Below are 16140 nucleotides of genomic sequence, written 5' to 3'. Positions count from 1 at the left end.
TCAGTACTTTAACATAGTATCATTAATTGGCTGATATATATGCATTGTCAATTCTTTCGTGACTTATACCGATTATTGTTTAATTCTTTGGCAGCAAATGTGTAGGTCTGTGTGCATCTGGTGATGCAACGAGTTTAAATTTTGTTTTGTTAACTTTTTAGATCTACTGCTTTTTCTTCAAACTTCACTTTTGTCTCATAAATCTACTGCTCTTTCCTCAAAGTTCAAACTTCACTTTTGTGGTTTGTTTGACTCAAATAGGGTCTTTTATAGTTTTTGGAAAGACACATACAAAGGTTTTAGGTGGCGTTTGGTTCACACATCGGAGTCGAATTCGGATTCGAAATCGGATATCTTGGGTTTGGAATGAGATCATTCATTCTAATACTCCCTCCCTTTTTTTATAACTGACGTTTAAGAAATTTGATTTAGTGTACTTTTATCTGTCGTTTTATTATCCCCATACAGTATTAATTATTTTTTCACAATTTTACCCTTTTATCTCTCTTTTCCAATACAGAGTTCTTAATTACTATTCCTAGTAATTATTATTTCTCTCTTTGTAACAACCCTAGTAATTATCTGCCCCTCCGTATTCTTTTTTCTTTTCTCGCAGTATGTTGAACCCCCTTTGTTCTTCTCCATCACCGCCTCCCTCCGCATCAACCACTTGCAATTCAACCATCTAAAAGAATACAAATAATGTATTTCTCTTGAGACTAGTTTATATAGTGAAGTCCTTATAGCCTCTCAAAATATTTGGTGGGAGTTAAAAATGTTTAAAATTTCAGATTAAAAATTTAGGTGAAAATTTTTGGTGGGAAAGTTTTTCATTTTAGAAACATTTAGTTTCATTTTAGAAACATTTAGTTTGGTGGGAGTTAGTTTGCATTGCTTTTGGCCTAGTAAAACGGCACCATTTAGTACTCTAGTGAGAGAAAACATGGGTGAATTGGACAATTAATGAGGGTACAAAAGGAAAGTACTGTACAAATTTAAGCAATGAAAAACTTTTCTTAATTGGTGTGCAAAACCTTAAACGTCAGTTATAAAAAAAGGGAGGGAGTATATCTGTTTGGTTCAAGTACCTGGAATGTGTACCATTACTATAGTTGATGTTTGGTTCGTCGGCTCTTTCGGAATGGAATATAATAAATATATTATAAACCACATCGTAAATAATAGTCATTGGCTCTTTGTAAATGGGATATAAGAAATTTTCACTAATTAAATATATTAGTATAAAAGTATTAGTACATTTAGTATAACTAATTAATAATTTCTATCAGTAAACATGTATAATTATTAGTATAATTGATAATATCAATTTTATTACATAAATTAATATACATTATATAATACATATAATTAATAATATTATTATTATAAGTTTGTAACTAATTAAATTAAATATTATATATAAAATTAAATATAAATATACAAATGTTATAATATAATTATATAATATATACAAATATTAATTATGCTGATATTTTATATAAATATAATATATATTACATATTAAATATAGTTATTATTATATATTATTATATTTAAAATAGTAATAATAATTATATAACTTATTAATATTATATGCACGTATATATTATAATTATATGCACATATAATATACATTTATAAATATACATATATATTATAAATATATTATTATATAATATTAATAAATTTATAATATATAATATATAAATATAATTATATTTAACTAAATAATTATAATATATATTTATATAATATACTAATATTATAATAAAATATTATAATTATAATATATTATATATATGTATATATTATAATATAAATATAAATATATATATATATATATTAATTATACTAAATATTATGTAATTATAAGATTTTGGAATCACACTTGGGTTTTGGACAAAACCCACCAACTTACTAAGGAATGGTGGAATGCTAAATTTTTAGCTATCATTTCAAAATTTCAATTCCGATAGTAGTGAACCAAACATGAATCATGGGGTTTATTCCAATTCCCCATTCCGAAACCCTTTTACCAAACGCCACCTTAATGTAGTTAAAGCCAGAGAATGATGGAATGCTGAAGGAAAGTCTCTCTAGTACCTAGTTTAGTGAGTATTTAAAGGAATCAACTGCTTCCATAAGCTGCCTGATGTTTTGCTGTTGTTGGCATCTCTTCTACTTTCTTGTGAAACCTTTCCACCTATTTCCTTGGGAAGATATTTACTTGAGCAAATTACCAGGGTAACTACTAGATTTTTAAATAGTTAAGATTTGATCACTTAACAATTAATAATATATTTTTACCCACTGAAATATTAAGTGTGTAAATTTTGTGCTGTTTCATTTGATTCAACTGTTAATTCTGTCCGATCTAAAAATTCACATATAACTTATCAGATATACTATTAATATTTGGATTTGTCAAAATTAATGGTGGAATCAGATGGAATGATTCAAAATTTTTAATAGTTTAGTGTGTAAAAATATACTATTAATAGTTAAGTGACTAAAACTCAACTATTATTTAAAAAGTTTAGTGACTATCCAAATAATTTGCTTTTATTTATTTTAAGGTCAATGGACCAATTTATAAATGAAGAATATTTTTTTTAAAGTGATAACCGTGTCCAATGGACATGACGGGCTTGTTATTTATTTTAAGGTTCTGGACCAATTTATAAATAAGGAACTTTTCTCTTTTCTAAAAGTGGTCGCCGTGTCCAGCCTCCTTTTTTTTTTTTTTTTTTTTTGAGCGAACTGAATCTCTCTTGTTTCTCCCAAACTCTTATAGTGGCAAATCTTTAAAACCCTTCAACAACCTTTTCAGCCTTCATTCTCAGTAAGTCCGTATGCAATTTAAAGTTAATTAAAGCAAACCAAAAACATAAGACGCATAGTCCATTTTGTTGCGCCTCGCTTTATATTCTTCAATTTGCTACTTGATTGACTCTATATGCATAAGCTACCATTTTTCTATGTATAATACCAACTTAATTTATACCATTTACTACATTTTATAGCCAATCGGTATACCTCTTTCGACCTATAAAAACAAACTTGCTCACGACAGACGCCCAAGAGTTCTTTTAACTACTACAGTAAAATCTGTATAAATTAAAATAATTTTGGGACCTTACAAATTCTATTAATTTAAAAAGTATTATTAATTAATCAATAAATTAATAATTTATTAATTTGTTGAGTGTACTTCAAATCCAAAGAAACACTCATTTAATCAACTGAAGCTTTATTTTATTTTATTTTATAAAAAAATGAATTAATTTATTAATAAAAGAAGGTTAAAAGTTTAATGAATATAAAACTAAGGGTGAGATTTAAGTAAATTTAAAATTTTTAAAAAATAATAGACTCATATTTTTATATAAAAATATGAAATGTAATTTTGATGATTTATTAATTTATGATATGAATAGGACCAAAAGGTTAGATGAAGTTTTCAAAAAATATATATTATCTTATTATTTCATCAAAATTATTAATTTAACTTGATATTCCAAGTCGAGATGAAAAAAATTATTATTTAATAGAAGATATTAATTTATAGAAGTTTACTGTATATTTTACTCTATATCGCTGTGTATGGGTCATTTTCTTAGTGTTGAATTTGTTACATCTCTGTTATCAAATCCTCGGTCTAGTGACTAAGATTGAAGTATTAAGAATTAGAGGTTTTGAATTTAAGTCCCTTGCCCTTTCTCATGATTTTTAAAAAATTTCCTATTATAAGATAATTACCATTTTGTATGCAACGCGTTGAATCCTAATTACTCTATATAATCTATAATTTTTGTATTTCTCTGTTCTAATTATATTTCAAGTTTGGACTTTTGTTTTCTCTAGAGAGGAAAAAAATTAAAAATCATTAAAAACTTTCTTGCTCGTAAGAAAGTATAGTATTAGAATTGTGTCACAACTATTTTCCTTTTATCTAAATGTAAATCGAATTTGTATTTACTAATATATGATTAAACCTAATTGTACAATAACTTAAAATCTGCATGACTTCTTGTTATGTGATTTTCAAAAGAACTCGACAGCAGCACCGGAAAAGATTTTTCTTAGCTTGAGAATGAAATAAAAAGTTGTTTCCAGCGCTATCATGTATTCTGATCATATTAGTTCACTCAAAAGGGTGTAAAAAAGAACCTTATTTATAAATTGGTCCCTGCTACAAAATAGATAACCGGCCAGCATATTCAGTATTTTAGATTAAAAAAAAAATGCCAGTCGCGTCCAGTGGATTCAACGGGCACATAACAAGAAAAGCACCTCTACAGGATCATATTTTTCCAACTTTTTTTTTTCTTTAATCAAAATATAATTTACCCTTCATCAACAGACTATTTAAGAAAAGTGTTTGCTGGACATACTTTTAGTTAAATCAAATATAAACCTTTCTGAGATTCCATTGAGACGAGATTTGAGGAGTTCTGAGGAGGATCCAGGCAATTTTCTTTGCAGGCGGATTTTTGTTAGATTATTGTATCTTATGGACTACTGAAGGCAGTTTAAGGTTTCAAGAGAAAATAACAATGACGTATGTGCTTCTGTAACCTTTTATAAACCAGTAGCATTCGCACGGCAAGAGGGGCCAAGGGAAAAGGGCAAAAAACAAATTTATGATATATTCTTTCATAATAAAATTTACATAATTATTATTCTTTCAAGATCGACAGTATATTGACTGGACCATTTTCTCAAAGACCCTTCCGGGCGATGTACGACGTTTTCGATGTACATGAGCGAAACGGTGACTCGACCTTCGCTCAAAGACAAGTTGATTTTGCCTACGGTGACTTGACAAAGAACAGTCAGTTGATTGCATTTATTGGCTATGGAAAGTGGATGGGAGTTACTCTCTATTTATTTGGAACTTGGAAATTTGAGGCCTCAAAGAGTTGCGTAGTTTTTGTGGAAATTGGGTGTACGAACACATAGAGAGAGAGAGAGAGATGGGGAGCAATCCTACAATAGTTCTGTATCCATCTCCAGGCATGGGTCACCTGGTTTCCATGGTGGAGTTGGGTAAGTTCACTCTCAACCACCACCCGGGATTGGCTGTTACTATTCTCATTGTGAACCCGCCATACAACACCGCAGCCTCCACTGCTGCTTACATGAATCGCGTTTCTGCCACCACCCCTTCCATCACTTTCCATCACCTGCCCTCCCCGCCTCTTGACCCTGACTCTTACCCCTCCTTGGAAGCTCTCCACTTCGAGCTACTTCGACTCAGCAACCCTCATGTTCACCAAGCTCTGCAGTCCATCTCCTTGACAGCTGGAATCTCTGCATTCATCATCGACTTCTTTTGCACCTGTGCCCTCTCTGTTGCTACCAACCTTGGAATCCCGACTTATTACTTCTTCACTTCTGGCGCTAATTGTCTCGCTCTCTTCCTTTACTTACCCACGCTCCACCAATCAACAAACAAAAGCTATAAAGACCTGGATGAACTTTTACATGTTCCTGATTTACTTCCAATACCACCACGAGACATGCCAGTCCCTTTGCTGGAGAGAACGTCTCCTGAGTATGCATTTTTCTTAGATGTTGGGACGCAATTGGCAAAATCGTCCGGGATCCTAGTCAACACGTTCGAATCGCTCGAACCTAGCATCTTGAAATCAATCGCTGATGGAAAGTATGTTCCGGGTGGCCCCACTCCGCCTGTTTTCAGCTTAGGACCTCTGATAGCATCAGACAACGGGAAAGGTGGAGGTGCAGCAGGTGGAACGGGAGGAGGTGTGCATGAATGTTTGAAATGGCTGGATATGCAACCAAGTCGAAGCGTTGTATTCTTGTGCTTTGGGAGCGTGGGTCGATTTCCAGCTGAGCAACTGAAAGAGATAGCCATCGGGTTGGAGAGGAGCGAGCAAAAGCTCCTGTGGGTGGTGCGCAGTCCGCCTTCTGAGGACAAAACCAACCGCTTTCAAACTCCACCCGCCCCAGATCTGGATTTGTTGCTTCCCCACGGGTTTTTGGACCGGACAAAGGGTAGGGGTTTCGTGGTGAGTTCTTGGGCACCGCAGGTGGATGTGTTGAATCATGGGTCGGTGGGTGGGTTTGTGACCCACTGTGGGTGGAACTCAGTGTTGGAAGCAGTCCGTGCGGGTGTGCCTATGGTGGGGTGGCCACTTTATGCTGGGCAGAAGCTGAATAGGCTGTTCTTAGTTGAGGAGATGAAGTTGGCCTTACCAATGGATGAAAGTACGGAAGGTGGGTTCGTGGAAGCGGCTGAAATCGAGAAGCGAGTTAGGGGGTTGATGGATTCGGAGGAAGGAAAGGTGATCAGGGAAACAGCCCAGGCAAAGGAGGAGGAAGCAAAGCAAGCAATGGCTGATGGGGGCTCATCCATTGTGGCATTGGCCAAATTGGTAGAATCCTGGAGGAAGCTGGAGTAAGCTGGGAATTAGCCGCATTTTCTTGCACCAGTCTCACTGCAATAATAAACTAATAAACCCTGTGGATGGATATATTTTGTGCGTTTAATTTGTTACTGGAAGGATTTATTGTTATTTAAATGTCAACAAATATAGTTTGAGTATAACATATGACAGTATGCTACTGTTTAGTTTGTGAGGAGAGTTGACAGAGAGTTTTTAATCCGAAATAGTAGAATCTGAGTTAAGGTTTTGAGGCTTTCCTCTGAATCCTCGAAAACGTTAAGTCGCTACTTTGGATGTTTTCCCAATTGAGTTCTGTAGATAACTCGGTGCAATATTGCAGTGAGTGTTTGAGAGCAGCGTCATCATGGGAACAAGTGTTGCACTCACTCATGTCTCGGATTTGGATAGTCCTACAAGTCAAACTTGCGGGCGGCTGACCCTTGCTGCTCCTAGCTAGGAGCAGTTGCCACAAGTCTCCCAGGCATGCATCTCAAACCGGGTCGGGTCTTCAGGTCAGATTCACTATTTATTTATGTATTTTTTTTCCTAGCAGGAGATTTTTATGTTTTGCAGAGTTGAAGAGGGAGGGAAGAAAGAAAAGGGTTGAAAATTGAACCATCAATTAATCTTATAATAATATCACTTGACTGATGTGCCGGTATGTTGACTTGAGGACTGATAATTCTTCTTCTTTGTTGTACGCAAATTCAAGTGGAACGGCGGAAAGGGGAATCATGGTGTTTTTCTTTTTCTTTTTTTTTTTGTCAAATATCAACTTAATATATAGGGGAATCACGGTGTTGGGGATCAGATTTTTGTGGCTGGTGCGGAGTCTATGTATTTTGGACGTATTGATGTTGAAAAGACGTTTGCCCTTTCGAAAGGGGGCCGGGTTTCGGATTTGGGGCAGGGACGGTCATACCGATGACCGTCCCTGCACGGTTAAGGGCCAAGATTTGCCCTCAAAATTTTGTGCGGCTGAGATTACACCATGTAACTCGATTTTCGCGCCAAGTGTGGGGCCCACCACTATCTGTTGTGAAAATACATCCTGTGGAAAAAAAGTTACACGATATACAAAGAAAGTTACGCGAAGTTAATAATGGCCAAAATTGCCCTGGAGGTGCAACCGTCCGTGCCTCGAGTCCCCGGGTTTCTAACTAGGTAGGCGGTCAAAAATTCCCGGGTCCATCAGTTGACTTTTTCAATCAGACCGGACCTTGACCAACAAAACAAGGAAACAAGTGGAGCGGTTTGATTTATTTATTTATTTATTTTTGTCAAAAGGATAATTTCATTCATCGTAAATTTACACGTGCGAGCAAAGGCTAGAAAAGCTGTACATCTGGCGTTCAATAGCACTGAGGAGAATTTCATTTTCTCATCCAAAATAAAATGTCTAAGGCATAAGAGCTTAATCTTTTACTATTTTCTATATTTTCTTCACTGATCAAGCAAAAAGAACACATGCGAAACAACTACTTTCTGTATGTAGCGCGGCTTTGATTGGATTGAAATTTTTAAAAAAAATTTGCTACACTCAAAATCTTCAATAATTTTTTTATTTTACATATATCAAATCGTTACAATAATTTTGCTATAAAAAATTTTAAAAAATACAATCCAAACAAACAAAGAAGTATCTACCCCAACCAGAAGTTTCCCAAACGCGAATATCTGTTGTCGTTCCTAACCCACCCTAGCTCCTCCACCAAACAACCACTGCCGCTACCAACAGGCTCGTCCACCGCCACCCGAACTTCATCGTCTTTGCTGCCACTTCTACATTGCTGTAATTTGTTGTGAAGATCATAAAGAGCCCTGATTTTGCTTTTTTTTTTATATATATATATTTTCTTGATTAAAAAGGACATGCAACTTGTTAATTTGAGTACAAAGTTATGATTAGGACCATTAGGTGATTTGGTGGTATCCGAAACCGTCTGACTTGCATATGAAGATGATGCACCTTTTGAATACCTTTTATTTCTAATCTCATAGGTTATATGACAAAACATACCAATTTACTTGTCTTTTATACCTTTTTTTGGGTTAAGTCAAGATTTATTAGGACAATCAACTAATGCAAATTTTGTTTTCTGCGATCAATAATTAAGCCAAATGCTTTTAAACATTTTGGTTAGTCCTTTTTGCTACTCGTTGGTGTCAAGTGATTGCTGATTATTCTTGTTGATTGGTGAATTTTGGGATCTTGGTTACTTTTACAAGAAAAATAATGGGTATATATATATGACATATATATGATGTTATTCGATTCAACTCCAAATCAAATTCGATCGAATCTATTGACCCTTAATCCTAAACTCGATTGAGTCTCCGACTCCGAAAACATAGTTTTTTTTTTTTGGGTAATAGCAAGACATGAAGTTAAGACAGTTGATGCCGCTAACTCCAACACCATCATATGAGCTGTGTTCAGCTATTTTGAGTTGTTGTTGGGCCTTTATGTCTTCTTTCAACTCTAGTAATAGACTTTTGTTGATTAATTTAAACCTAATCCCAAATTGAACTCCAAAAGCCGGCAACTCTTGAAGCTAACCCAGAGACTTAAATACCCAACCCAAACCCCTCTCAGAACCGATGTGGGATAACTAACCTAAAGGGGGGAACCCTGCTGCTAAGTGGGATACTACCATCCAAGAACCCAATCCCAGAGTTAGTTGTCTTCTTTCAACTTCAGTAATAGACTTTTGTTGATTAATTTAAATCTAATCCCAGATTGAACTCCAAAAGCCTGCAACTCTTGAAACCAACCCAGGAACTTAAATACCCAACCCAAACCCTTGTTGGGCCTTTATGTGCTACTACTAATTGGTAGACACAAACACAGGCAAATTAATTATTTACAGCTTTCAAATTGATTTGTTGTCCTTTTGGATAATACTACTAACTCAAATCGAATTAGAAAATCACTCATATACGTTCATTAATCTAGTACTTGTACTTATCGAAGGAAGTAATTTCTTGAATAAAATGAGAAAGTAAACAGAAAAGTTTGACATGAATGATAAATAAATAAATAAAAAATGCAGCGCAGTTCATTCATCAAGGTACAAGTCACCGTAGTTGGATCATGAATGCCGCAAAGTTGAAGAAGGTTCTTCTACGGCCTTGGTTGGCTTCGATACATAACCAGAGTTTGTTTTTGGGCTGGAAAAATCACACAGTCATTTTGCAAAAATGGGCCAAATTTAGAGAATGGGCGTTTCTCAGGTGATCGGGCATTTCAACGTTTATTCCATTATGTGATATCTTTTGCTATGGACCACAAACAAGCATAGCTTTGATTCCGAGTTCTTCCCATTCCCGATGCAAATTCTTCTCCACGTTGTTACCAAATGGACGCTAAAAGAAGATGAAAACAGATATTTTGGTCCAGTCTGAATGAATGTTCCCCGCTGTCATGACCTTGACTTTACCTTGCAAATATAAATTGAGCGATGATACTTCCATTTTTCTTTTTGTAAGTTTCCAAAAATAGAAGGAAAAAATATGCTCAATTACTATAGTATTTTCAAATAGATTGACTTAGGACCATAGTTATTAAATCCGGTTAGGAGCTCAATCCGGAGAGGTGATCGAGCTGTGGGTTGCATAATAGTTATATTATGTAATATTATAATATATTTTAAATTATAAATACAATATAATTTTTATGTTGGTGGTTAGACGGCAAATTAATTGACGATTTTTTTTTCGATTCACCAATTGAAATGTCGGATCATTGACGGGTCAATAGGTTTGATTAACAATCCAACTCGATCCTATGATCCGTTCACCGAGTTGACCAGTTTAACTGTTGAGACATGTCAAGTTTTATAACTATGGCATTTGAACATATTGGTAAGTTAGAGTGATTATAAAAACAGTAATAATTATCTATGTACCATATACAAAAAAGAGGAGGTTTTTTTGTGTAAACTAAAACCTGTCACTGTGTGATATTTCTAAATTAGTACTTTTTATAACTAACTATCCGCTAGTTCCCTCTTTCTCTTTTTTTGATTATTACCCACTACCAAACAACTATCTATTTACATTTTGCATAGTTTATTTCGGTGAATTTTTCACCGTAGGTATTATAAAAAATATAAAATTGCCTCATAAGAATGACTTTAACAAATATTTAAAAAATTGTATATAATTTTTTTGCTAGTTGTGCACGCAACAAGTGTGCCTCAAACATTAGTGATTGTGAATAAAACTAGTAGTAGTAGTAGCAGTTGTTGTTGTTGTTGGTTTGAGGACTCCAGGAAAACAAAATATAGAGGGGTTGAGATTTGAATCAATTAAACACTAGTCAAGCAAAAGGCGTGGGAATTAAAGATTTTGGCTACAGGGTATGGCCATATGGGTATGAGATTTTTGGAGAGAAATTTAAAGATTCATCAAAACTCTGTAGTCTGTACCCGCATAGATTGGGAGGTTTTCAGTCTCTCCACCAAAAGAAAAAAAAGGAAAGGGAGGAATGAGATGATTGGTAGGTTTTCAGGAACCATGATTCCCAAATTTAATCCCAAACTTGAAAAGCAAAACATAAAAAAGTTTAGCAGTAGTAAAATTTACTGCTGGTAGCCTAATAGCCCGATCCCCTCCGCTCCTCTCTAACCAGCCAGCCAGCAAGCCAAGCCAAGCCATTGTCCACTACCCTTCCCCGGCCCCTAGCTGTCGCTGCTCATCCTCGTTCCACCCATCCCCCTGTTGCTCAACTCCACAAGTATCGCCCAAGGATAAAAGCAAAAAAAAAAAAAGGAAAAAAGGCATCTCCCAAAGCATGCAATTTTTCGGAGGATCCGAGATCAGTCCATCGCCGCCGGTCCCGACTGCAGCGGGGAATAACGCCCACATGCTATACGTGTTCAACAGGAATGGAGTATGTCTGCTGTACAGGGAATGGAATCGGCCACTTAAGACTCTCAGCCCCCAGCAGGATCACAAGCTCATGTTCGGTCTCCTCTTCTCTCTTAAATCCTTGACTGCCAAAATGGATCCAACTAGGTCCGTTTTCTCCTTCTTTCGATCAAATAATTTTGGAATTATTTTTTCGTTTCTAATAATTAGACGACCCTTTCTTTTGTTATTGCACTTGACGCTTGATTCAACTTACGTATTGGTTAATCCCAATTCCTCCCCCCCAAGTTGTCTGATAATCAATTTGGCCTCCATAACGTGCATTAGCATTACAATTTTTCTTTTCTAGCTTTTTAATTCCAAAAAAGATGATCCATTTCTGCAACCAGACTGTCAGGCCATTGTCAAGGCAGTTTAAAATGAGGTTCATGCCTAAGGAGAAAGGTAATAATCTGCCTCATGATCACAAGTACTTTGATAGGCATTACTAAAGTTTGGGTATTCTTTTGTAATGGTGTTAGTCTTTTGATAAAAGAAGAGTGATTGAAGAGTATGCTGGTGTTAAAACACATGTACATTTGTTGATGTATATAAAGAAGTTCATGAGTCAATATGTGTGCACCTTGAATGACCACCCACAGTAGCAGCTTGATGGTGTGATGTGAGAATTTTTACCAGAAAGGATTGGCCATTTTTTGGTCAAATTGAAAGTAATCCTGAAGACTAGTTTTGCATCTCATTATTGTCCTGGTCTAAAAATGTTTCTCAATCATATCTTTGAAGACATACTAATAAGAGTGACTTTCTTACATTATTGTTTGATCTCTTTGGCAACGTTGAGAAAGGAAATCTTGGAGTCCCACAATTACCTGGGCAGGGATGTTCGTTTCACAGCTTCCGCACTAATACCTACTAACTTAGTTTCATGGAGAGTCCATCTGGGATTAAGGTCTGTCCAGATGATTGCATGAGTATATATGCTTGCATTCATATAGATGGCTATGTAGCAAGAGTATCAAGACATTTATCTGTTGTCTGACTATCACTTGCTGGCAGTTAGCATAGCTTTTTTCCATGACAAGTTGAAAAATTCTCTCTTGTGAACATGAAAAATCTCTTCTTCCCCATGTATTTATTGGTTTTACAGATCATCCTGGTAACTCATCCTAGGACAGGTGATTGAAGGGAATCCCTCAAGCACATATACAACTTGTATGTCGAGTATGTTGTCAAGAATCGACTGTATTCACCAGGAAATCCAATTAGGTAAGTCGCAGGGTGTCTTTCAGTACTTTAACATAGTATCATTAATTGGCTGATATATATGCATTGTCAATTCTTTCGTGACTTATACCGATTATTGTTTAATTCTTTGGCAGCAAATGTGTAGGTCTGTGTGCATCTGGTGATGCAACGAGTTTAAATTTTGTTTTGTTAACTTTTTAGATCTACTGCTTTTTCTTCAAACTTCACTTTTGTCTCATAAATCTACTGCTCTTTCCTCAAAGTTCAAACTTCACTTTTGTGGTTTGTTTGACTCAAATAGGGTCTTTTATAGTTTTTGGAAAGACACATACAAAGGTTTTAGGTGGCGTTTGGTTCACACATCGGAGTCGAATTCGGATTCGAAATCGGATATCTTGGGTTTGGAATGAGATCATTCATTCTAATACTCCCTCCCTTTTTTTATAACTGACGTTTAAGAAATTTGCTTTAGTGTACTTTTATCTGTCGTTTTATTATCCCCATACAGTATTAATTATTTTTTCACAATTTTACCCTTTTATCTCTCTTTTCCAATATAGGGTTCTTAATTACTATTCCTAGTAATTATTGTTTCTCTCTTTGTAACAACCCTAGTAATTATCTGCCCCTCCATATTCTTTTTTCTTTTCTCGCAGTATGTTGAACCCCCTTTGTTCTTCTCCATCACCGCCTCCCTCCGCATCAACCACTTGCAATTCAACCATCTAAAAGAATACAAATAATGTATTTCTCTTGAGACTAGTTTATATAGTGAAGTCCTTATAGCCTCTCAAAATATTTGGTGGGAGTTAAAAATGTTTAAAATTTCAGATTAAAAATTTAGGTGAAAATTTTTGGTGGGAAAGTTTTTCATTTTAGAAACATTTAGTTTCATTTTAGAAACATTTAGTTTGGTGGGAGTTAGTTTGCATTGCTTTTGGCCTAGTAAAACGGCACCATTTAGTACTCTAGTGAGAGAAAACATGGGTGAATTGGACAATTAATGAGGGTACAAAAGGAAAGTACTGTACAAATTTAAGCAATGAAAAACTTTTCTTAATTGGTGTGCAAAACCTTAAACGTCAGTTATAAAAAAAGGGAGGGAGTATATCTGTTTGGTTCAAGTACCTGGAATGTGTACCATTACTATAGTTGATGTTTGGTTCGTCGGCTCTTTCGGAATGGAATATAATAAATATATTATAAACCACATCGTAAATAATAGTCATTGGCTCTTTGTAAATGGGATATAAGAAATTTTCACTAATTAAATATATTAGTATAAAAGTATTAGTACATTTAGTATAACTAATTAATAATTTCTTTGCAGGCGGATTTTTGTTAGATTATTGTATCTTATGGACTACTGAAGGCAGTTTAAGGTTTCAAGAGAAAATAACAATGACGTATGTGCTTCTGTAACCTTTTATAAACCAGTAGCATTCGCACGGCAAGAGGGGTCAAGGGAAATGGGCTAATTTCTTAGAATATTCGTATAAAAAAAAAACATCCGCCAAATAAAGCTCTGACACACTCTATTTCTCATTCTAGACTCAGCACGGCAGCAAAAATAAAATTTCCATCCGCAGTCTGACAGCATAAAATCAAGCAGGGGTCCCCTTGCATCGTGCACAGTCAGCACGGCCGCGGTTGACACTTCTCACCTCTTGGTACTTCGGGAAAAAAAAAGCTAGGGGTTTGGTTTTTAAAGTTAGGTTGCTTCTAGTGTGGAAAGTACAGTGAACTCTCTACCGTGGGCAGATGAAGTATTAACAAGACAACTCAGGTGGACATCTTTCACATGTCAATTGGGGCCCAATTAAAATAAGGCAACCGGCTGTAGGGTTGCCTTATTGTCACCTAGGTTTCTTTGAGTGCTTCATGTAGACACCAAATTTTTGGTGAATTTTCATTTTTAGTTTTTATTTGTTGTGTTCATTTTTAGTTTTTAGTTTCCAGTTTTATTTTTATTTTTAAGTTTTATCATAGAATTTGTTGAAAAAAAGAAAAAAAAAGAAAAAAGAAAAGCATTCAAAAAAAAATATGATTTAGTCATTTGTAATTTAAATTCAATGCTTTCTTGAAAGAAAAATATGAAAAATATGAAAAATGAAAAATGAAACAAAAAAGATGGAAAAATGGCTATTTTTGTTGTTTTTAGTTGTTTAGTTTTTAAATTATTTTCATTATTATTATTATTATTATTACCTGGTTTTTGGCAATTTGTTATTATTATTATTATTTATATTTTATCATTTCTGTATTTATTAAGTTGAAAGTTAAAAAAAAAAAAAAAAAAAAAAGAGAAACGCGACTTGCAAGCTGCGTTTTTGCAGCTTGCAAGGGGGGACTTCGGGCAGCCCCTTGGGCTGTAAATATAGAAGAGTGCTAAGGGTTTTAGGAGGGGGGTTCCTGGTATAAATAGCAAGAAAGGAGGCAGCCGCAGAGAGAGAACCAACGGGGATAGAAAAACAGCAAAGGGAAAAAGAAACGAGAGAGGATAGAGAGCCGGAAAACGAAAAGAAACAGAGGTGACGGCCAGGTCTTTGGGTAAGAAAGAGATGGAGTGAGAGAGAGGGCTACGGGCTGGGATTCTGGAAAAGAGAAAGCTTGTGAATAAGTTTCTGAAGCTTGAGGAAAAATGAGAGCTTGAGAGTTTTCCGCTGCTGAAGAAAGCAAGAAAGGATGGCTGCTAGCAAAAAAGAGAAATATTCATCACTCGGCTGACGAACCAGCTTGATTTCGTGACCAATTTCTGAAAAGCTCTTAGCTTTATGGAAGAACTCTTGATTTCTGCACCATCTTGGCAAGTAAAACCAGAACTTCATTTAGGAATCTCCCTAAAGCAACATCCATAGCCCTCCCAAATCAGGACCCAAAGTTCATCATCGCAGAATTTTTGCGGCAAAGTTCCTTTTGCTTCATTTCAAGAGTCAGCACGCCATTTCTTGGAGATTTCACATTGGTTCGATGCCACAAACATTCTGAGGTAACCCTTGCTTCTCCCTTTCTTTCTTTAACACTGTTTCCATGAGAATCCAAATCCAAAAGGCATGAATCCTGTGGCGTTTTGCGGCTGGTTTAGTTCCTTGATTTTTCATCATGATTTGCTGTCTTGATGTTTCCCCGGTTGCTGTTTTTGTGTTGGTGCAATTCTAATGTTAGGTTTTGGTGTTAAATGGAGTAAATTGCAAGCTTTCTTTAGCTTAGAGGTTGGTTGGCATGATTTAAATGTTTGATAAAGGAACCCAGAAACTTGTGAATGAATCCGGAGTTTAGAGCTTTTTCTTTTCTTTCTCTGTTTGTCTTAATTTTCGTTTGCTTTTCATGTTTTGCAAACTGGTTTTTAGTGGCTTAATATTGCTCACAAGGATTAGAAAGGGTTTGATGTTTGATGGTTTGAGTGATGTGATTGAAAACTTTCTTGTGCTCCTGGTAAAATCCCCACTGGTTTCATCAGATGCAAAATGCATTTCCGTTTGTCCTCATTTTTCTCTTTGCTTGGGTTTTCAATGGTTGTTTGATGTTAGGATGTTCATTAATTGTTGATGAGATGATTACTGATGGATTTTAGTTGCTGATCTCGTTGTTTCTTTTGGGTTTGAGGATT

General features: G+C 35.3%; 1 protein-coding gene across 1 annotated transcript; it reads left to right on the top strand.

Annotated features, from left to right (window-relative positions):
* Window positions 1-4938: 4938 nt before the first annotated feature.
* On the top strand, window positions 4939-6637 carry LOC113729750 (UDP-glycosyltransferase 88B1-like). Its single transcript, XM_072078051.1, has one exon. The coding sequence runs from the start codon at window positions 4977-4979 to the stop codon at window positions 6426-6428; it is 1452 nt and encodes a 483-aa protein (XP_071934152.1). The 5' UTR covers window positions 4939-4976; the 3' UTR covers window positions 6429-6637.
* Window positions 6638-16140: the final 9503 nt, after the last annotated feature.

The sequence above is a fragment of the Coffea arabica genome, chromosome 2e (genome assembly GCF_036785885.1).
Source record: "Coffea arabica cultivar ET-39 chromosome 2e, Coffea Arabica ET-39 HiFi, whole genome shotgun sequence".
Taxonomy (NCBI): domain Eukaryota; kingdom Viridiplantae; phylum Streptophyta; class Magnoliopsida; order Gentianales; family Rubiaceae; genus Coffea; species Coffea arabica.
Note: the sequence above shows the minus strand (reverse complement) of the source record. Positions and strands in the feature narration are given on the sequence as shown.

Coding starts and splice junctions, on each gene's coding strand:
- LOC113729750 (XM_072078051.1), top strand. CDS start 4,977: ATGGGGAGCAATCCTACAATAGTTCTGTATCCATCTCCAGGCATGGGT.